Source organism: Lactuca sativa, chromosome 4, assembly GCF_002870075.4.
Source record: "Lactuca sativa cultivar Salinas chromosome 4, Lsat_Salinas_v11, whole genome shotgun sequence".
NCBI lineage: Eukaryota > Viridiplantae > Streptophyta > Magnoliopsida > Asterales > Asteraceae > Lactuca > Lactuca sativa.
The window spans coordinates 160426847-160449935 of record NC_056626.2 but is presented as its reverse complement, the minus strand read 5'-3'; the positions used below and the strand labels follow the sequence as shown (position 1 = coordinate 160449935).

Below are 23089 nucleotides of genomic sequence, written 5' to 3'. Positions count from 1 at the left end.
TCTTGATCATTCTGATTGGGTGCAAGCAATGTAGGAGGAGCTCAATGAATTTGAACGAAACAAACTAGAGACTCATTCCTACTCCAAAGGATCCTTCTGTTGTTGGTCTCAAATGGGTATTTCGCAACAAGTTAGACAAAGAAGGCAACGTCATATGAAACAAGGCACGATTGGTTGTCAAGGGGTACTGCCAGGAAGAAGGCATCGAATCTGAAGAAACCTTCGCACCAGTTGCAAGGTTGGAATATGTTCGTATCTTCTTGGCTTATGCAGCACATAAGAACTTTGAAGTATACCGGATGGATGTCAAATGTGCATTTTTAAATGGGGAACTTGAAGAAACAGTGTATGTGGAACAACCACCTGGGTTTATAAACGAAAAATATCCCAACCACTTCTATATTCTGGAAAAGGCGGTCTATGGTCTAAAGCAAGCTCCAAGATCCTGGCACGAAACTCTTACTCATTTTGAAACATGCTAAGTTTAAACAAGGTTCGGTCGACCCAACCTTCTTTCGAAATAAATATGGTGACCACTTGATGATCGTCTAAATCTACGTTGATGACATCATTTTCGGTTCCACTAACCCAAGCTTAACCGTTGAGTTCTGAAAATTGATGGAAACAAATTTTGAGATGAGCTCAATGGGTCCGATTAACTTTTTTCTTGGCTTGAACATAAGGCAGAGTCAGGAAGGAATCTTTATAAATCAGGAAGCTTATACGAAGACCTTGCTTGCCAAGTTTGGAATGGTGGGAGACTCAAAGGTGAAGGTTCCAATGACATTCGGAACGAAACTAACTCCTTTTCTGGAAAAATTGGCTGCAGATATGACAATTTATCGCCAAATGATAGGTTCACTAATGTATCTAACTTCCAGTCAACCAGATATCATGTTTTTCGTTTGTTGTTGTGCTAGGTTTCAAGCTAATCCTCGAGATCCTCACATGATAGCTGTCAAGAACATATTCAGGTATCTTAAACGAACATATTCACTAGGAATATGCTACCCCTCAAAGTCTGGTTTCTTTGTGCAAGCATTTTCGGATGCTGATCTTGGAGGATGTGGGTTAGATAGAAAGACTACAACTGGAGGATGTCAATTTCTTGATGGAAAACTAGTCAGTTTGCAATCCAAAAATCAAACCTGTGTTTCATTATCAACAGTTGAAGCCGAGTACATAGTTGCTGCCTCATGCACTTCCCAGGTCATATGGATTCAAAGTCAACCTCGTGACTATGGCCTGAACATGAAACAAATCCCACTATATTGTGACTCTGAAAGTGCCATTCGCATTTTTCACAACCCAGTGCAACACTCAAACACGAAACATATAGCACTAAGGCCTACCAGAATCAACATTTTGTTAGATCTTCTGATCAATTAGCTGACATATTCACAAAAGCCCTACCAGAATCAACATTTAATCATATTCTTCAAGGCTTAGGAATGATGGACGTTGAATTAGTTCCAAAACCGCTTTTGTTGGGGCATGTAAATGCTCCACAAATAATGAGTGTTGACTTTTTCTGGTTTGGTATGACCCCGGTTAGGGTTGCATACTCAAATGAATAACTTTTAAGCATTGTCGCGTAGGGATCGAGGAGTCGAGGGTAGTCGACTTGTATGCCGAAGATAGTTCAGACACTGCACGACATCGAGGCGAGTTACCTTCCAGCAGGGGTGGGTCTAAGGCTACAATGTCGGCCCACCATCAGGGGTATTTGCTGGATAATTGTCTCTGTGATAATTATCTTGGTGTGCTTATTTAATATGGTCATGAGATATGCCTGTATGATATGCAATGTTTATGTTAGTGGTAGTAGTAGGGAATAGTTTTTCCCTGACATCGATCGTTAGGATCGAAGGGTAGGTCAGTACCCAGTTATGCCTGACTGTATGATTATATCTTGATATTGTATGATAGCAGTAGGGGTGAAATAGTCCCCGGTTACCAGTTGAAATATATCGATGACAAATACCGGTTGAAAGATATTGATGGCGATTACCGGTTGAAAGATATCGATGGCAGATACCGGTTGAAAGATACCGATGATAGTTTCCAGTTGAAAGATACCGATGATATGATATTGTATGTGGTATGATGGGGGAGCTCACTAAGCTTTGTGCTTACAGTTTTGGTTTTGGTTTCAGGTAACTCTTCGTCGAAGGGGAAAGAGCCGGCGGTATAGCAACGCATCACACACATATGGTTTCCGCATTGGGTTTCTGGGATTGTACTCTGATTTTCAATACTTTTGATGTCATGGGTTGAGACACAACATTATGATTTTGTAATGTGTTGTTTTATTGACAATGTTTTGGTAAAATGTTTTATAAAATATTAATTCAAAAATGAGATTGTTGGTCTTGAAATTTGGGATGTTACACTATGTACTAGTTAAGTGTCCATAGAAGCATGTTGTTGCATGTTTTCTGAAGCCTCAAAGACTATGTTGAAGCCTTAATGATTCGATAACACCGATCGTTTCTTCCCAATTAGGCTGTTCATTCACATAAGTCTCGATCTACCTTACTCTTCTCATTGTGAGTTAAGAGTTTGTTGCTTGGTCACTTTCACATAGCAGACGTACACTATTTTCTTTGGAACCATCTCATAGTCTTCTCCATCACCTTCACCTTCACCAATATAACCCTCGAGACTCTCAGATCTTACCACTGAGGTTTATGGTTACACAATTTATGTGTTTATGATCTTCAATTCGTTATCACCATGAATTGAGTGAAACCCAAAATCCAACACATTTATACGAATTGACGGTGAACAATATAGAAGACTCTTCACCAAGGAATTAACGAAACTCCACTTTCGTGGTCTGCACCAAGAAATTTCTTTTTCTTTTGCGAGATCTTAATGAAATGTTCTTGACCTAAGACGTTTCTACCCATTAGATCTACTATTTTTTTTGAGATTTCCATGCGAATCCATGTCACTTCAAATAATTCCAACGCTTACTTGTTCAATTGACTACACTGGTCAAACAAGTACTCCATTCGAACTTTCAGACTAATATCAAGTTTCGTAGTTTCGTTGGAGATAAAACCACCCAATAAAGCCTTTTAAAAGATGCCTTTCGTTGTTTCCTAATAAACAAGTGATCGTAATTCAACGGGGAACCACACAGACACTTCTTAGTCTCTCTTGACTTCGAAGGAAGAGATCTTTGCCCGGGACCACTGCTTTGTGTCTTAAACCAGACATCACTAAAATCCCACACATGTGCTTTTCTTTATTTCTTTATTTTTGGCACACTCTCGCACAAAGGTCCTTGGGATTTTCCAAAAGTCTGGTTCATGGCACTCACATTTATTTTCAGTTTCGTAGTTCAAATAGAGTTTACTTAAAAGCGAAAGTTCGTATCTACATGCGAAAGATGGTACGTAACTCAACTGCGAAAGGGGGAAATTGAAGCGACAATTCGAATGGATAAGATTTCAAATGGGCGCGTGAAATTTGAACCGACGCCTGATTTTCCGCCGCCTGACACCTTTTTCTGACATAACTGATGTCACAACGCGTCTTTTTAGGTGACGTTTCAGAGGAGAAAACGCAAACGTCACCCCATTTTCTCTTTCCTGGTTAATGGTATAAAAGGTTTTTCGACGCTTCATCATTCTTCACCATTATCAAAACTTTTCAAAAACCCTTAGGCGATTTTTCTCTCTACTGTTCATCATATTCTTCAACAAGCATCAATGGTTGTCTCATTAAAAACCCCTTCTGTTCAAGATCAATCTGCACAGACGTCGCTTCTTGCGATCAAGCCAAATAAAAACTTGATTCTCGATCTTGATCGTCTCAAGTACGACAGCTTCTTGCTACCCATTGTTGAGTGCTTGAAATATTCTCCTCTGGTTAAAGCCTTGACCACATCAGAGATCGTTTCAATGTCTATCTTATCAAAAGCTTACTCCTCTAGTTGCTACATCAAAGAGGAACAAAGAATCACCTTTGAAGTTCACAACATAAAAACCTCAATCACCAACTCCCGCTTTCACTCCTTACTAGGGCTTGATCAAAGTGATGATATGGTAGACCTGATTCCATCTCCATCGCCGCCATGATGTTCTACCAAATGGGGTACAAAGAAACCCTAACTATCATCTCAAAATTCAGGAAGCCTAATTTGCTACCAAAATGGAATGGGCTTTTTACCCTTTTGTTCAAAAGTTTTTCGGAGCGTGTGACTGGCTCGGATTGTGCCAGTAAGTTATTTAAGATCATCATGTATGGGATCTACACTGGAATCAAAATCGATTTTGGGGCTGTTCTTTGGGGTCAATTGGTCCAAAGTACCCATTCTACAACTCCACATAGTGAAATTTCATGTGCTCGCTTCTGGATAATCATTCGTCGAAGGCCAATTGAGAAGCTCCAGATTCCAGTGATGCAAGACTCCTTCATGTCTGCCATCTCAATCTTTCACACTACCAACATCATTATTGCTGACAACTCCAAGTTCTCATTTGTTGGCTCTATTCTTGAAGCCATGTTTCATGATGTTCCTGCAGCAAGCAAAACTCTTGAAGCCTACAGAAAACTTCCCGTTTCAGGCTTTCGTCCTTTGACTCCTAAGATGAAATCGATAATCGATGAAGCTGAAAAACCAAAGAAAGGAGGGCGGAAAGGACGTAAGAAAGGAGAAAAGAAACAAAGTGCTCAAGAGGGTCCGTCTGAACTTTCTGAAGCCCCCAAGAAACGAAAGGCACAAGCTGGCTCATCTGCACCAACTCCTACTCCAACAAAGAAGCGAAAGATAAATAAGGCAACTCATAAGCCTAGATCTCCAACTCCCAGTGAAAGTGAAGGTTCGCAGTCTGACACTCAATCAGACATTTGGATTGAAGGGGATGAGCCTGTACAAAATGAAGACACTGCAAAAACTTCACAACCTGAGGTTTAGCAGTTGATTTCTACGAATCCTGAGGTAACTGTTAAGATTCATGTCTCAGTTCCTATTTCCATTGATTTCGTTGAGAACGTCTCTATTCCCTTTCCTACTGCCACTGCTTCCACACCTATTACTATTGCTCCATGCCCACCTGTCTCATTGGGAGTTTCGCAATCCCCACCTATTTTCACCGATTCTACCACCATACCAATAACCACTGTTGAGCCTCCTATTATGTCACCGCATCTGATGCATGTGACATCTCCAAATTCACGGCCAGAAAATACCGATTTGTTTATACTTTGTTTTATAAAATCAGAATAATCCTTTGATTAAAAGAGTTGCGGAATTCATTCCCAAAACAAAATATGATAAAATTTATCAAAACATTTCTCAAAGAGAATGTATTTTCATTAAATAATAAAACCTCGGGATGTCATGTTCCGATACAGACCAAAATCATAAAAAGTACAATTCGACCTTACAACAGTTATTTACAACTACTGGTCTATTATCCAAAATCTCTCGTCAAGTCCACCAACTTATACTCTTGTGCCATTACCTGTAATGCAAAGAAAACTGAGTGGGTCAGGCTTGAGAGCCTGGTGAGCATATAGGGTTTTCGACCCACGATAATATAATTATTATATTCAATCATCAATCAATCAATCAATTAATCCAAATTACCCATCTCCATTATCTCCTTTATTTCTTAAGGATTTACCCTAAGAATCAATTGTCCTTTATTCATTTATTACTAAGGATTGACCTAACGAATTGACACAAAGTCCACCACTGTCAAGGTCCTCAATTACAACCGGTAAACACTTAGTTCAACATACTTAACGGACACCTAGTCCTATCACTCCTAGTGAACACTTAATTCAAAACATGGGCGTATACTTAGTTCTAAAACACTTAGTGAACACACTCAGTTCAACAACACCAAGTGAACACATCTAGTTCAAAAATACTTAATGAACACATTGAGTTCAAAAATACCAAGTGAACACATAGAGTTCAAAAATACCTAATGAACACGTTGAGTTCAAACACCAAGTGAACACATAGAGTTCAAAAATACCTAACGAACACATAGAGTTCAAATACACCAAGTGAACACATAGAGTTCAAAATACCTAATGAACACGTTAAGCTCAAAAACACTTATTATTTCATCTCACATCAACTATTTCATCTACCCATGTTCTACCTAACATATTTGTAGATGCAAACACATATACAGTTTAAATCTTTTAAAACATGTATAGAACATTAATTTAACATCCATCTCAAGTAAACAACCAATGTATAAATACATAGCATGTACTTCATAGCAAATACTTCATATCTGTGTCTTAGAAGAAAGTAACTACACACTCACATGATCAGGAGATGATCGGACAGCACTACGGCTCTAAGAGTAGTATTCTTTGGTGAAACTGGAAGATCTTCACACACCGGGCTTCTCGCATGCAGAGCTTCGGCTCGAAAACTCTTTTCTTCTCGGGATCTTCAGGCTTCAGATCTCGGGATGATACCGGGGCTTCGGGGGTACTTCTTTGCACATAAATTGAGGTAATATGGGTGAGAGAAGAGTGAATTAGCAACCTTGGCCGACTACCCCTTCAATTCTATTTATAGGGCTGATTTCTTAAAATTCACATCGTGAACCCTTATTTCACGTCGTGAGGTTGATATTCATTGCATGCATCATCACAAGTTGGGTCTGCCAGGCTATGAAAGGTCAAATCATTGAGTTCACGTCGTGAACACACTGTTCACGTCGTGAACACTGACTCAGTGTCGAAAAGCGTGCACCGAACTTCAGAAATTCATATCTTTCACATACAAGCTCCGTTTTCGACGTTATTTATATCCAAGCGTAGGTGAGATTATGCTCTACAACTCTTGTTTAGACTTTGTCGGCTAATTTTGACTTTATTTTTATTATATTATTTTTGTAGGCCGGGACAGCAAAACTCCGTTAGGAATTCAAAACTCCTTCATCTGAGGTCTGTTTTCGTCTGTATTTTTACCGTTGGACTACAATTGATGAGATCTTCGACTCTCGTTTAGATCGTTTCGGCTAGAAATCACTCGATCTCATATTCGAATTTCGAGCTGCATACTGCTAAGCTGAAACTTAGAAAAATTATAACTTCCTCATACGAAGTCAGATTTGGACGTTCTTTTTATGCACGCTCTTGGTTTAACGTATTAAACGACTTTCATTTAGATCGCTACGGCCAAATATCGCTCTAACATAAATTCACTATTTACGTCGCGCTGTGTCGTGCCGGTTCTGTCGCGAAACTTCGACAGGTCATAACTTCTTCGTTATAACTCGGATTTCGGCGTTCTTTATATGTACGGAATCCTTGTAACATATACTAAAACTTAGTTAAGATTAATCCATCTAAATAATATTCCATCAAAAAGTCATTTTTTATGGTTATCGTCTCTAAATTGACTAGCCCAGATCTACGGGCGTTACAATGCGGGGGCAGGAGCTTCAGGTTTCGCAACTGGTCATTCCACACCACCCATTTCTCCTCTTCGCCAAAATGACCCAGATATGATATATGGTGATGATGACGAAGACTTCGCAGGATTCACCTACAGTCCATTTAACATCAGGACTGAAAGTGTTGACGAAGCTCCCATCACGAGAGGGCAACTCAAGGTAATACATGAAAAATTGGATTTGCTGCTTCAAGATTCAAAGGCATCATCCAACGATGATTATTCGCAAGCAACGGTCAAGTCCTTTCTTGAGACCCTTACGAAAGAGCACTCCGCCAACCTTGAAAAGATGAACAAGGCAGTAGATGCTTCTGCTACTATTTGGAACAACACAATTGAAAAAGTCGATAAACTAATTACTCATGCACAAGTATACATGGAGAAGTTCCAAAGCTCCTTTGAGTCCAACACTACGAAGGCTAATGAATCCATTCTAGCCTGGGCTCAACACTTAAAACAGAAAAGGCGAAAGTTCAAGAGGTTCGCACTGGTCTTAAAATTGAACATGATCATTTCAATTCATCCAACTCCTCGCAAATCTCTAAGCTTCAAGATGACCAAGCTATGGAGAGAAAAATAATGGATGTTCTTGTCGTTAAGACTGAAAAGGTGAAAGTCCTGACACTCAAACTCGAGAATGCTGAGAAACAAATCTATGATTTGTTATCTGAAAAAGCAGCTATGAAAAGCTGTATCGTAGACATCACTGGCATGCTTTCGGATATCATTGAGACTCGAGACTCAATGATCACGATCACGGTGAAGAAGCATCTTTCTGAGAAACTAAGGCTCGTCTTCGCCATGCTTCATAGACTGGAAGGTGTTTGGGAATCAAGCTCTATTCCAAAACAAGAGGGAGAAGGTGTGTCACAATCCAACAAGGAAGACCCCAAACCTTCAGTCAAGCACACTGTCAAAAGCGAATCTGAGCCTAAAGGCAAAGAAAAACTTTTCAGTGATGAGCCAACTGTTGATAACAGTGAAGATGAAGAGCCTGATGAAAACGAGCTCAAAAGAAGAAAAGAACGTGAAGCTCATATTGATGAGAATTAAATAATAATCCGCGAGGTTGAAGCGAAAGAGAAAGCAGAACGTGAAGCTCAGGTCACACTAGAAAGCCGAAAGCATTTATTTCTAGAGTGGAATTTGAAGCGAATTCAAAATGAAGCTGTGGATATGTCGAGTAAATATTGGCTGGAACCAGTTGTGTCATTCGAGCTTCATAATACACAAGATTCGCATCTGGACTTGCCAATAACTCCGAAAGCCTTCAAGTTTCGCTCCTTTGTGAAAGTAGAGAATTTCTCATCCACAGATAGCGACACTGATCATTTACTCTTATCGTTTTATCTCAAGCATATGAAGCCACAATACAAAACGTGGAGTGCTAGCAACATTACAGCAGTGAAGGTCACAGGTCCAATCGAAACTGACAGCTTCCCAAATGCGAAGTTCAAGGTTGTGAGAGGTTCTTCCAATCAGGTTCACGTGTTCACTCTCGCAAATCTGCCTTGCCTCAATCCCTATGATTGGATCATGCTTTACAATTTATTGCTGAGAGACGGATAGAAGTACGAGCCCATTGTTGCTCACCTCAAACCGATGCTAGTTTCATATGTTCAAGAGGTAGGAAAAATGGATGCAAAAATTATTATCATACTACGAAGGAAGCCCTATGTTCTCCCTAAAGAAGTCCCAGAAGATTTTGAGAAGTTGAAACCTGGGAAGATATACAAGGAAGGATGGTATGTGGTATTTTAGGTGTGAGAACGAAACGATGTAGACTTTCATAAGGCATGTTTCTTCCTCCATGATAAGCATCTATACACTACCTCTTGCTTGGAGTATATTTTGGACATGGTCAACAAATACAAGGGCAACAACAAGGGCGACAAGAAGTGTTTTTCAGATATGATTCTATGGTACATCCAAGTTCGCAACGTTCTGCTGAACATCATTCTGAAAGTTTTTGAAGTGCATAAGCGAACTCAGCCTTGATGGACTCTCGCCTCAATTGACGCAAAGGGGGAGATTGTTGGGTATATGTGTTGCGTTATTGTAATTATTTATTTAGTCCATTTTGTAAATGGGTTGGGCATGTCCACCTATCATTTATTACTAGGGTTATAGTATTTAAGGTGCATGCATGCACCGTATTTTGAGACTTTGGAAATATTATTGTAAGCCTACACGCCTCTACAGTAGCAATTCTTCATCAAGATCTTCTAAGGTTGTGACTTATAATCATTCAGCATATTTTGATCTATTTTCTTTGTTCTTTTTCTTTACATGTTTGAATCTATTTGATCTAACTAAGATTCAATCATATCATAAGATATTATCGTCTCATAATTACTCGTGATAAATTCCATGAAGTAATTCACTAAGCGTGGGTTAATACAATACTAAAATCTCCATTTCAAAGTACTCATGAATATTGCAACAATACAATTGTTATGTCTAAAACTCTTTAGACAATCTAAAATATAATTCATGACAGTCTTAATTCACTACTTACTTCCAAAAGTACGAACGACTGTGGAGTTTGAATAATCGAATTATTCGGGAAGTAAAATATGTAAAATGAAGCACAATAATAAACAATTGACAAAAGGTAGTAAACAAACTCATAAATAATTCTCTATTATTTAATCACCAAAAGTCAATTACATTTACTTTGTTAGAAGTTTCAACTAACTATGTAATTACTAAAACTAATATCATCTCTCATACCAATGCTCCTAGCATGTTGAATGCGTTTGACCCTACTTAGACCCTTTGTGAGGGGATCTGAAGGATTCTCTTTTGATGATACCCACTTCACGATGAGGTGACCTTATTGTACTTTATGTCTGACAAAATGGTATTTTTTGTCGATATGTCTTGATTTCACATGATCTTTTGGTTCCTTTGTCAAGGCAACTGCTCCTTCATTATCACAAAAAATTTCCATTAGCTCCTTGATGGTTGGAACAACTCCAAGGTCTCCAATAAAGTTCTTCAACCAAATTGCCTCATTTGATGCTTCGCTCGCTGCTATGTACTCTGATTCACAAATGGAATAAGACATTGTCTCTTGCTTGGAACTTTTCCAAGTAACCGCTCCTCCATTTAAGGTAAACACCTAGCCAGATTGAGAAAGGAAGTTGTCTCTATTTGTTTGAAAGCTAGAATCACTATAACCAATTACTCTCAACTTATGACTGCAACCAAGTACTAGGACCCATTCCTTAGTCCTTCGGAAATACTTGAGAATATTCTTAACTGCTATCCAATGAGTTTTACCTGGATTTCCCTGATAACGACTGACCATGCTCAAATTAAAGGCCACATCATGGCGAGTACATAACATAGCGTACATGATAGATCCAATGGTGGAAACATATGGAACTATAACGCCTAGAATCAGAAAGACTAAGAAAAGAAAGAAAAGGCTCTAAGTCAAGAGTCAACTCGTCGAGTCCAGGGAGGAACTCGACGAGTCAGAGCAAGATCCGGGGCATAGAATAAGTGACCAACTCGGCGAGTCGGCTAGTGGACTCGGCGAGTCTGGTCTGGACGAGAAAAACCCTAATCCCGGGGGTTGTGCCCTATTTAAAGAACATTACATCCCTCCCCAGCCTCTTTGCCACCCTTTTGAGATCCATAAACCCTAAATCATGAGTGAGAGTCCTTGGAAGCAATTTGGAGCTTGGATAAGTGGTTTTTGTGAAGATATCATGAAGATCAAGAAGCTTGGATGAAGGGGGTTTACAAAGATTTGGATTATTCTTCAGTAGGAGGTTATCTTGGAGGTAATAAGTTGTTACCTTCACCCTTTTTGCATCTAGATCTATTCTTTAATGAGATTTGGGGCTATTTTGACAAGATTGATGTCTATTTCGGGTTTGGGGCTTAGATCTGAGGTTGATACTTCAGATCTAGGGTTGTGATGGTCCAGAATGTCTTAAAGCAGCAGTCAATGAGTCTTTGGTGAAGCCCCTTTGTCTTAAACCCTAGCCCTAGAGTGTTTTGGGCCTATATTTCCTTGGTTTCACGTAAAGTTTGCAACTTTATGTGAGGGTTAGATTGTAGAAGAGTGGATCTATGGATTGGAGCCCCTGCATGGCTCGAAAAGCCACTGTATGGATTGAGAACTGGAGAGACTCGGTGAGTCACATGGGTGTACTCGATGAGTTGTATGAATATGTGCATGGACTCGGTGACTTGGAAGAACAACTCGGCGAGTATGTTGAAGATTGCCTAGGACTCGGCGAGTCTGTTCTTGGACTCGACGAATCAGGTCGCAGAACCCCCCAACCTCTTCTGGTTAAGACGCAAATCAGTGAGTTGAGTGGTGACTCATTGAGTTGGACATGATGGGACTCGGAGATCGTTGAACTCGACGAGTCCTGGGGTGACTCGGCGAGTTGGGTCGTATTTTGAGAGCTTCTGAGTTTAAGGACTCGGCGAGTCTACGGGTTGACTCGGCGAGTCGAGTCAACTGGAAGGTTGACTTTGACCAGGACTTTGACTTTAACTAGAGTTGACTTAATTTGACTTCTAGAGTTTAGTTTGGAACTAAGTGTTATATTGATATTAGTAGCTCGGGGAGTTAGTGGAGCAGCTGTTCAGAGAGTTGTCGGACAGTAGTTAGACGACGATCAGCAGAGTTCAGCAGTACAGGTGAGTTTCCTTCCGGTAGGAATGGGTCTACGGCCACAATGCCGACCCGTTTAGATAGCAGTAGTTTCGGACTTTGGTCCGATGCAGTAGTTCAGTATGCTTGATGTCTTTGTGATTCGGGCATGTTTGTGTATTAGTTAGTTCGGACCTCGGTCCGATGCAGTATGCAGTATATGTGCTTATATTATATGCTATGATCATGATATGTTATGTTCAGTTAGTCCGGACTTCGGTCCGATGCAGGGGGCAAGGCCCCAGTTAGTCCGGACTTCGATCCGATGCAGAGGGCAAGGCCCTAGTTAGTCCGGACTTCGGTCCGATGCAAGGGCTAGGTCACAGTTAGTCCGGATTTCGATCCGATGTAGGGCGCAAGGCCCCAGTTAGTCCGGACTTCGGTCTGATGTAGTGGGCAAGGCCCAGTATGTGATTTATATGTTATTGTATGGTATGTGGTAGTTTAGGGGAGCTCACTAAGCTTCGTGCTTACAGTTTTCAGTTTTGGTTTCAGGTACTCAGTTTTCAAAAGAGGAGCTCGAGAAGATTGCAGTGCACACACCATTAGTTCAGCCTGGGATGTTTATACTCTGATATACCTGACAGTTGTTATAATATTTTGGGATACATTGTTTATGATTTTTATATGAGGTTTATCGTCTATGTTTTTTTATTATTAAATTAAACAAAATTTTCAGATTGTGTTTTTGGGATGTTTCAAGTTGGTATCAGAGCCTTGGTTTGAGGGATTCGGGCACACTTTCGGGTGTGTCTGAACTCAAACTAAGGAAGTGGTATAAATTTTTCAAGAGAAAAACCATGTTTACAAAAGGATTTTGAGAAAAGAAAACAATTATAAAAAAAGTATAAAGAAAAGAGTTTTAGAAAAAGCGAAAAGAATTTTGAAAAGAGAAAAGGGTGTGGTGCATGCAATCAGCCGAGCTCAAGTATGTACTCCCAAATTACCCATACAAGTTTATGTTATGATTATTATTTTCAGTAGAACAACATGCTAGAATAGAACTAAGGATCTAGGAGGATGCCTTATGTGCCTGTTATATGTGTTTCAGCTTTATGAGAATTGCATGCTAGTATTGAGTAGACCGTAGTGGGATAGCCTGTTTAGGTTATGTATGATAGTATGAGCTTAGAATTGTATGCTAGTATAATTTCTCGTTATGAGAATAGATTTGGTTGAGTAGTTTTCTGTGTCTGAATGCTGCTTGCTTTGTGGTTTGTAGGACTCTGAGTGATGGGAGTTAGCCATCAGGTGAATACGTCACGTCACATGTGATTAGGGTTGAATAATCTCAGAGTGTTGGATTTGGCCCTATTGCGCAGCTCTCGTCTGAGTCTAACCGTTGTAGGGACGAGTCTTTTACTCGAAGGATTATCTGAGCCTCATCACATGTGATGGTATTCAGGTGATGGCTAATTGGCATTACAAGGAGGCCGTCAGCAGCTGAGGATTGGTTTGGGCGGAGTCAAAGATTTTCCCTAGGGCAAGCCTAGAATGAGAGTAGCAGCGATCAGTAGCAGTAGAAGGGACTTGGTAGAGTCAAGGCAGTTCTTGAAGAAAGTACGGATAGATGTGGAAGGTAGTATGGGCCCGTACTACTGAAAGCAGAGGATCCGTACTCGATTCAAGAGGGGCCAAGAAAAAGCGAAGGAACTTGTAGTGTGTATGTGTAATCCCTCAACAGTGAAGTGTATTTTGATATGCTTTCAGCATGGTGACGTTGCGTGAAAGGCCAGTGGGCGGATGAGGCACCGGAGAGGGATCAGGCTCGGGTTTAGGGACCGAGCAGCTCAAGGAGCATATGAGAGAGTTTGTATCAGCTGAGATCATGCGCAGTATCAAAGACAAGACTCATGTGGTCTTTGGTACGGTCAAGGAGGGTATACTAGAGATTGTGGATGAGAGGCTTGGAGCCTTTCGCGCAGAGATGATGGCTTTGATAGGAGCGCGTACGTTGACATTTTGAGAGTTTAGAGCTTGTGGAGCACCAAATTATCATGGGGATAGGGACCCCGTTGCTAGCAGCAGATGGTTGGCAGATGTTGCCAATGCTTTCCGTGCGAGCCAGTGTCCCGAGGGGGACAAGGTCAGACTCGCCTCCTGCCTTTTGAAGGGAAGAGCGCGGGATTGGTTGGAGGAGGTTGTTCATTCCTTGGGGGATGATGCCGCGTTGGACGCGATGTCATGGAGTGATTTCTCAGCTAGGTTCAGGGGTTAGTTTGCCCCAGCTATTGAGGTGCAGCAGTTGGCACGAGAGTTCCAGGATCTTCGGCAGACTACTGAGACGGTGGCAGAGATCACCACCAAGTTCAGGGAGAGGGCTCTCTTGGTTCCGTAGTATGTGGCGGACGAGGAGATGAAGAAAGCTCGATATCATGAAATGCTGAGATATGACATCAGGCAGTTTGTGAGCAGGTCCAGCTGCAAAACGCTAGAGGACATGATTGCTCGGGCCAGAGAGAGGGAGATTGATCTGGAGCAGATCAAGAAGAGGAAGTCGGAAGAGGTTCAGGTAACCACGGGTTCGGGAAAAAGTCCTAATGGGTCAGATTCGAGATCGAGGGATTATTAGAGCCAGAACCGATGCGGAAAGTTGGGCAGGACGCACGAGGGTGCATGTAGGAGTGGTAGTAGTGGTGATTCTGGTTGCTTCCGCTGCGGCTGAACTGGTCATTTTAGTAGAGATTGTACTGTTACCACCACTCAGGGGTCAGATCTGATATGTTTCCTTTGCAGTCAGTGGGGCCACGGGAAGGCCCAGTGTCCGAGTTTGTTTCCGGCAGTACCGATGATATCACCTGTCGCTGCCACTTTGAGGATCACCGATGGACGTCAGGGTCGGGTAGAGGCGCCTGCAGTGGGAAGCAGGGCTTTTTAGTTGTCTGCATTGGAGTCGCGAGCAGTACGCAAAGAACTACACGACAATATTGGGCTAGCAGCTAAGCTTTAGGGTCAGTTAGCGACTACTCAATCGATTAATGAGGTAGTCGGGGTAAAGGAGATTGGTTTGGATGGGCAGCGCGGTAAAAGGAAGCGAGCACTTATTTCATGACAATTGGGAAGAGGTGAAGAGTCATACTCAGCTGACTTGGGTGTTAGAAATCGGGAACACCTTGAGGTGTGTGGTAAGTGTGGAGGAACTCTTAGGTTTTCTTGTCACAAGTTCAGGTGTTTCAAGTGCGGGGAAAGGGGGCATGTGTATCGAGATTGTAAGAAGGATCAAATATGTTTTCATTGCCACCAGCCTGGTCATTTCAAGTCTTGCTGTCCTGTTTTGGTGATGGAGAGAGTCTAGGTTCAGGCGCCCATTGTTCCGCAGGAAATCAAGATCGAGCCGCACTAGATCGCAGGTATGTCGTTTGAATTCTCCCTTTTGTAATAATTCTATTGTTAAGGTTCGGCATCGGTAATGATAATGATATTTCGAAATTTTGTGGCCTGCTTGCGATTGAGTGATATGTTGTCTACATAACTTGGATTTTAGAATGATAGTTGGAGGACATCACCGGAGATGTATTCAGATCCTTGGAAGTGGTGTGATCTTTTGGACTGGATAGTATTGGCACACTAGCAATGGTAAGCGTGGTTTTCAGCAAATTGCACATAGAATGGTAAGAAGGATTGAGAATCCTTCCAGTATTGTGTGCTGTAAGACGTTAGTTGAATCAAAGTGGGGGAGAATCATCCAAGGATTTAGAGGTAGGAGTAGTTTTGAAACTGGGATAAGTTTCGCATCCTTGTCAAAAAGGAAAACAGCCCAGGCAGTTGTATGATTTGAGGATAGTGTGAGAGGGAAGTTTGGAAAAAACTTGCCAATAAGGAGGTCGCGTTCCCGTTATGATCACTAGCAGTCAGATAGTGTTTGAGTGTTGTAAGTCTGCGGGTGTAGCTGTAGCATTCACTAGCAGTCAGATAGTATTAGAGTGGTGTAAGTCTGCGGGTGTAGCCGTAGCATTCACTAGCAGCCAGATAGTGTTAGAGTGTTGTAAGTCTGCGGGTGTAGCTGTAGCATTCACTAGCAGTCAGATAGTGTTAGAGTGTTGTAATTCTGCGGGTGTAGCCGTAGCATTCACTAGCAGTCAAATAGTGTTAGAGTGTTGTAAGTATGCGGGTGTAGCCGTAGTATTCACTAGCAGTCAGATCGTATTAGAGTGTTGTAAGTCTGCGGGTGTAGCCGTAGCATTCACTACATTAGTAAATAGCGTGAGTCCGTGGTTAGGACGCGGGAAGGACAGTAGTACCCACCAGTTTGGGTGTAGTAGTGAGGAGATGGAATTCCAAGGATTGGATTTTGGAATATACCCAGACGGGTTAGATCTAGTTAAGCCAGAGATAAGACTGTAGAAGCGCCGCTACAGCTATGAGAGTAAGGAAGCAATGGACGGCTTAAGGTCATTTATGACATAAGGCTACAATTGGTCATGTAGCAGTCACATTTAGTCGTGGTTTGGTAACATCAGGATTCGAAGCACAGACTCGATCGGTTGGATTAGGAGGTTGTTAGAGTCTCAGTGACATGATAACTAGTGGCAACTAGTTCCAGAGAAGAAGTTTATTCAGAATTTGTGTGAGGCGGCTAAATAGAGAGTCCTTTGGCTCCGCGGCCGGGTTGGAACCCGATATTTCAGATGACTGACGAATGAATTGAGAACACGAATGTCTCAATTGATGTTGGAAAGCAGCCATGTAGCAGCATGGTGGTTCAGGCAGTTCAGTGTTCAGGCAGTTTTGGGTCTCCAGCGGTAATGGTATTTGAGGATCTCATATATGGTAAGCGTAACAGATTGCGGAGTAATGCTAAGTCACCCCCCCCCCCCCCGCGGGGTTCATCTATAATGATTTAGTATGAGTGGTCTGTTAAGGATCCAGACCAACAGACTTCAGACGGAGTAGATGTGATCTTGTTGCAAGATATTCGTTCATCTGTAGAATTTAGGGCCTTGCGAAGGATGGCCAGTTGAGTAAATTGATTTCTCAGGATCGTTGGGGGAATTAGAGTGCACTTGAGGATTGTTATTTGCGAGGAATTGTTTTAGTCTAAATGACCGAATGAAAGGTCAATAGAAGTGGCCAGCGGGAGTTAGAATCTTCCGGCTGGAGTGTTAAAAGCAGACTGCAAAACAATTGGACATAGCGGACTTCGAGGACGAAGTCTAGTTTAAGCGGGGGAGAGTTGTAACACCTAGAATTAGAAAGACCAAGAAAATAAAGGAAAGGCTCTAAGTCAAGAGTCAACTCGTCGAGTTCAGGTAGGAACTCGATCAGTCGGAGCGGGATCCGAGGCATAGAGTAAGTGACCGACTCGGCGAGTCGGCTAGTGGAATCGGCGAGTCTGGTCTAGACAAGAAAAACCCTAATACTGGGGGTTGTGCCCTATTTAAAGAACATTACATCCTTTCCCCAGCCTCTTTGCTACCCTTTTGAGATGCAGAAACCCTAAATCATGAGTGAGAGTCCTTTGGAAGCAATTTGGTGCTTAGATAAGTGGTTTTTGTGAAGAGATCTTGAAGATCAAGAAGCTTAAATCAAGGGGGTTTATAGAGATTTGGATTATTCTTCAGTGGGAGGTCATCTTGGAGGTAATAAGTTGTTACCTTCACCCTTTTTGCATCTAGATCTATTCTTGAAGTAGATTTGGGGCTATTTTGGCAAGATTGGCGTCTATTTCGGGATTGGGGCTTAGATCTGAGGTTGATACTTCAGATCTAGGGTTGTGATGGTCCAGAATGTCTTAAAGCAGCAGTCAATGAGTCTTTGGTGAAGCCCCTTTGTCTTAAACCCTAGCCCTAGAGTGTTTTGGGCCTATATCTCCTTGGTTTCATGTAAAGTTTGCAACTTTATGTGAGGGCTAGACTGTAGAAGAGTGGATCTATGGATTGGAGCCCCTGCATGGCTCGAAAAGCCACTGTATGGATTGAGAACTAGAGAGACTCGACGAGTCACATGGGTGTACTTAACGAGTCATATGAATATGTGCATGGACTCGGTGAGTTGGAAGAACAACTCAGTGAGTCTATTCAAGATTTCCTAGGACTTGGCGAGTCTATTCTTGGACTCGACGAGTCAGGTCACAGAACCCACCAGCCTCTTCTAGTTAAGACGCAGATCTATGAGTTGAGTGGTGACTCAGTGAGTTGGACAGGATGGGACTCAGAGATCGTTGAACTCGACGAGTCCTGGGGTGACTCGGCGAGTTGGGTCGTATTTTGAGAGCTTCTGAGTTTAAGGACTTGGCGTGTCCACGGATTGACTCAGCGAGTCGAGTCAATTGGAAGGTTGACTTTGACTTTAACCAGAGTTGACTTAGTTTGACTTCTAGAGTTCAGTTTGAAACTAAGTGTTATATTGATATTTGTAGCTCGGGGAGTTAGTGGAGCAACGGTTCAGAGACTTGTCGGACAGCAGCCAGAGGACTATCAGCAGAGTTCAGCAGTACAGGTGAGTTTCCTTCCAGTAGGAACGGGTCAACGGCCACAATGCCGACCCATTTAGATAGCAGTAGTTCCGGAATTTGGTCTGATGTAGTAGTTCAGTATGTTTGATGTCTTTGTGATTCGGGCATGTTTGTGTGTTAGTTAGTCTGAACCTCAGTCCAATGCAGTATGCAGTATATGTGCTTATGTTATATGCTATGATCATGTTATGCTATGTTCAGTTAGTCCGGAATTCGGTCCGATGCAGGGGGCAAGGCCCCAGTTAGTCCGTACTTCGGTCCGAAACAGGGGGCAAGGCCCCAGTTAGTCTGGACTTCGGTCCGATGCAGGGGCAAGGCCCCAGTTAGTTCGGACATCGGTACGATGCAGGGGCTAGGCCACAGTTAGTCCGTACTTCGGTCCGATGTAGGGGGAAAGTCCTCAGTTAGTCCGGACTTTGGTCCAATGCAGTGGGCAAGGCCCAGTATGTGCTTTATATGTTATTGTATTATATGTGGTAGTTTGGGGGAGCTCACTAAGCTTCGTGCTTACAGTTTTCAGTTTTGGTTTCAGGTACTCAGTTTTCAAAAGAGGAGCTCGGGAAGATTGCAGTGCACACACCATTAGTTTAGCCTGGGATGTTTCTACTTTGATATATACTTGACAGTTGTTATAATTGTAACATCCCGGAATATCAAGAGTAGAGTTGAAGGGATAAAAGTGTAAATGGGAAAGGGCAACTCAGCGAGTCCACGAGTGGACTCGGCGAGTAGGGTCGTGACTCTAGTCGCGTGTTAAGTGACCAACTCGGCGAGTAGCATGGATGGACTCGGCGAGTTGGTGCTGAGTGGAGAAAACCCTAATTTCGAGGGTTGAGCCCTATATAAAGAACATCATATCTTCTCCCCAGCCTCTTTATCATTCCTTGAGTTCCGGAAGCCCTAAATTCGTGAGGAGACCCAATTGTTGAGTGAATTAGAGCTTGGAGAAGGATCTTTGGTGCTTTAAGCTTGAAGATTAGAGGCTTGTATCAGGAAGCTTGGGGAGATCAGGAATCTACAGTTGGTTGGGCTCATTTCAGGGGTAAGGAACCATTTCCTTAAGCTATTTTCTTCATGGGTTCATGTGTGGTGGTTGATATGACATCTAAATTGAGATAGAAGCTTGGATCTGAGGATGCTACTTCAGATCTAAGCTTGTGATGGTCCTAAATGTCATAAAGTCCCGATTCTTGAGTGTTTGGTGAAGCTCTTTTGTCCCAAACCCTAGCCCTAGAGTGTAAAATGCCTAGATCTCTTTGGATCCACGTAAAGTTTGCAACTTTACGTGATGGATGGCTTGTAAAAGAGTAGATCTATGGTTTAGAGCTTCTACATGGCTTGGAAAGCCTCTGTATGGTTTCAGATCTAGGGGTACTCGGTGAGTCACGAGGGTGTACTCGGCGAGTTGCTTGAAGATAGGCTGGAACTCGACGAGTTGGAAGAACAACTCGGCAAGTTGGTTGATTATGGGCAGGAACTCGGCGAGTTGGAAGGACAACTCGGCAAGTTGGTTGCAGATAGCCTTGGACTCGGTGAGTCTGTTCTTGGACTCGGCGAGTCTGGTCGTGAGGTCCTAACCTTTCTTCTAGTTGAGCTATGAATCGGTGAGTCAAGGGATGAGTCGGTGAGTCGAGTGTGAAAGGACACAGAGTTGTTGGACTCGGCGAGTCTCGGGGTGACTCGGCGAGTTGAGTCGCGGATTGGGGAAGTTCTGTGCATGGGGACTCGGCGAGTCATCGGGTTGACTCGGCGAGTAGAGTCAGTCAGGGGTTGACTTTGACTTTGACTTTGACCAAGGGTTGACCAGTTGATTTCCAGGGGCATGTTGGTAATTGTTGGCTTTTGTTTTGAGTTCAGAGTTTTGGTGTTGGCCAGTGTTGGAGATCGTATCAGCAGTCGGAGCAGCTTGGGTTTATCTGTTCAGTCGGCAGTTGCGAGTTGAGTTATCCTCACTATATCGACAGGGTCTACGGCACCAAGGCCGGCCCTTTTATCGTATTGTGATCCGGGTATCGTTGTTATGTTTTGTTTGTTGTGTTCCATCCTGGTAGTTAGGATGGTATATGTTAGAGACCTGGTTAAGCTCGGTATCCTGGTATATAGGATGATGTTATGCTAGTGACCGGTTAGGTCGGTATCCTGGTTAGGATGATGTTACGCTATGTGATCTGTTAGATCGGTTTGATTGGATGTGATATGTTATATGATTGAATGTTTATGTGCACATGGTTGTTGGACTGGGGTTGGGTTGAGGCGGGACCTGCTTTGTGTTGTAGGCCAACGTACCCAGGGCAGACCGGTTATCCCGAAGGCCCAGTGAGCGGTCCAGATAGGCTGTAGGCCCCAAGAGGATGGACCAGACGTGCCAAGGCTCGGAGAGTGGACCAGGCCGACTGAAGGCCCAGTGCGGGCGGACCAGTCACACTGTAGACTCAGAGAGTGAACCAGGTGGATTGAAGGCCCGGTGCGGGCGGACCAATCACAATGTAGACTCGATGTATGTGGTTAGACTCGGAGGGTGCACCAGGTGGACTGAAGGCCGGTGAGGCGGACCAGTCACACAGTAGACCCGAAGTGCATGGTTGTTCTGTGTTCTGTTATGATATGGCATGTTATGCGTGTATGGTATATGTGGTTGGTATTTTGGGGATATCTCACTAAGCTTTCGGGCTTACAGTTGTGGTTTAATGTTTTTCAGGTTCTTCAGGAGACCGTGGCAAGGCAAAGGCGTGATCATACCGCTCCTCATGATTATGTTTTGTGATGTTATACTGGGAATACTCGGAAATAATTGTATTGAAAACCTTTTTGTAATAATTTTATGAAATCGGATTATTTTTGAAAAGTTTAAATTGGTTGGAATTTTATGGTCGTTACAAGTTGGTATCAAAGCCTTGGTTTGAGTGAATTGGAGGAACATTCGTGTGAATCCAGTCTCAAATCGAGGAGGGTTTTCAAAAGAGAATTTAAAATGGTTTTCAAAATGAGTAAAGGAGGACGCGAAGGTACGATCAGCCGGAGCCAGTAAGTAACCCCAAAATACCATACATGATATTTGTTTTGAGCTTTCATAGAACAGCATGCTAGTACTAGGCTAGGGATCTTCAGGATATCATGATAATGTTGCTTGATTTATGATGCCTGTTAGCCTAGGGTTTCCTTTGTGGGAGATTTCCATTGTTCCTCTAGGAGTGAGGGTTGAGTGCTTGTTATATTTGTTCTTCACTAGGGTGTTGTGGTATAATTGATACAAATATCGGTAGGTGTGGAAGGTAGTATGGGCCCGTACTACTGAAAGCACAGGACCCATACGCGTATCAAATAAACCATGACCTCTAGGGTTGGGCTGGGAGTTGGTTCCCGGGTTTGTGGGAAGTATCTGAGATCTTGTGGTGTTTTTCAGTATGGAGGTTCCGAGGCATGCTGGGAGTGGATCCGGGTCAGGATCGGAAGCAGGAGAGAGAGTTCAGGGCGGGTCAGTACCGCCCAAGGTTATTGGTCAGATGAGCACGTGCGAGTTGGATGCGAGGATTCGTGAGATCCTGCATGATGAGGTTGATGCGTTGTTCCGGGCTGAGTTGCCAGAACTGTTTGGGTCGATCAAGACCGACATGGTTGAGTATTTTGATGAGCGCTATGCGGCCCTCACAGAGACGGCTGCCGCCGCGGCTACAACGGCTGTAGCAGCGGCAGGGGGAGGAGCTGGTCGGGGTTTTCAGTATCTGGGCTTCGATAATACGAACCCTCCTACCTTCGACGGGGTTCAGGACCCGATTGTTGATATGAGATGGTTGTCGGACGTGGACGGGTGTTTCTTCATGTGTTCGGGCTCTGCTGATCAGAGGGTGAGGTGTGCTCTGAACATGTTAAGGCTCGGGGCGAAGGATTGGTGGAGATTAACCACGGGGTCGTATTCGGATGCGCAGAGAGCTGCGGTTTCATGAAATCAGTTCCGGGAGATGTTTAGTACTCGTTATGTGTCGCGGGTTGAGAGAGAGAGAGGTTGGCTCAGGAGTTCCTGGAGCTGAAGCAGGATTCAGAGTCGGTGACGGAGATCACCAGGATGTTCACTGAGAGGGCGATGTTTTGCCCCGAGTTTGCTTCGGAGCAGGCTCAGATGACCTGATATCTGAGTATGCTCAAGAGGGATATCAGGCAGTTTGTGTCTACGCAGAGGTGCGAGACCTTGTTAGAGTTGTAGGAGGCCGCCAGGCGGCGTGAGTTGGAGATTGAGTTACAGTTGCGAGAGCAGAGGCAGGCTCCGGTGCAGTCGCAGCCGGCGCCGAAACGGTCCAAGACTGTTGATTCTAGATTGGGAGATCAGAGCAGCCACACTTGTGGGAAGTGTGGGAAGGGTCACACTGGGGTTTGTAGGTCTGGTGGTGCATGCCGCTAGTGCGGAAAGGAGGGGCACTATGCGAGGGATTGTCGGTAGGCAGCCCCGGGTCGGGATTTGAGGATTTGTTATCATTATCATCAGGTTGGACACTTGAGGGTCAACTGTCCACAGCTTGCT

General features: G+C 43.2%; 1 protein-coding gene across 1 annotated transcript; it reads left to right on the top strand.

Annotated features, from left to right (window-relative positions):
• The first annotated feature begins 618 nt into the window (after window positions 1-618).
• LOC128133540 (uncharacterized mitochondrial protein AtMg00810-like) lies at window positions 619-4088 on the top strand. Its single transcript, XM_052771016.1, has 2 exons — window positions 619-1209; window positions 3675-4088. The coding sequence occupies exons 1-2, from the start codon at window positions 619-621 to the stop codon at window positions 4086-4088; spliced, it is 1005 nt and encodes a 334-aa protein (XP_052626976.1).
• The last annotated feature ends 19001 nt before the right edge of the window (window positions 4089-23089 follow it).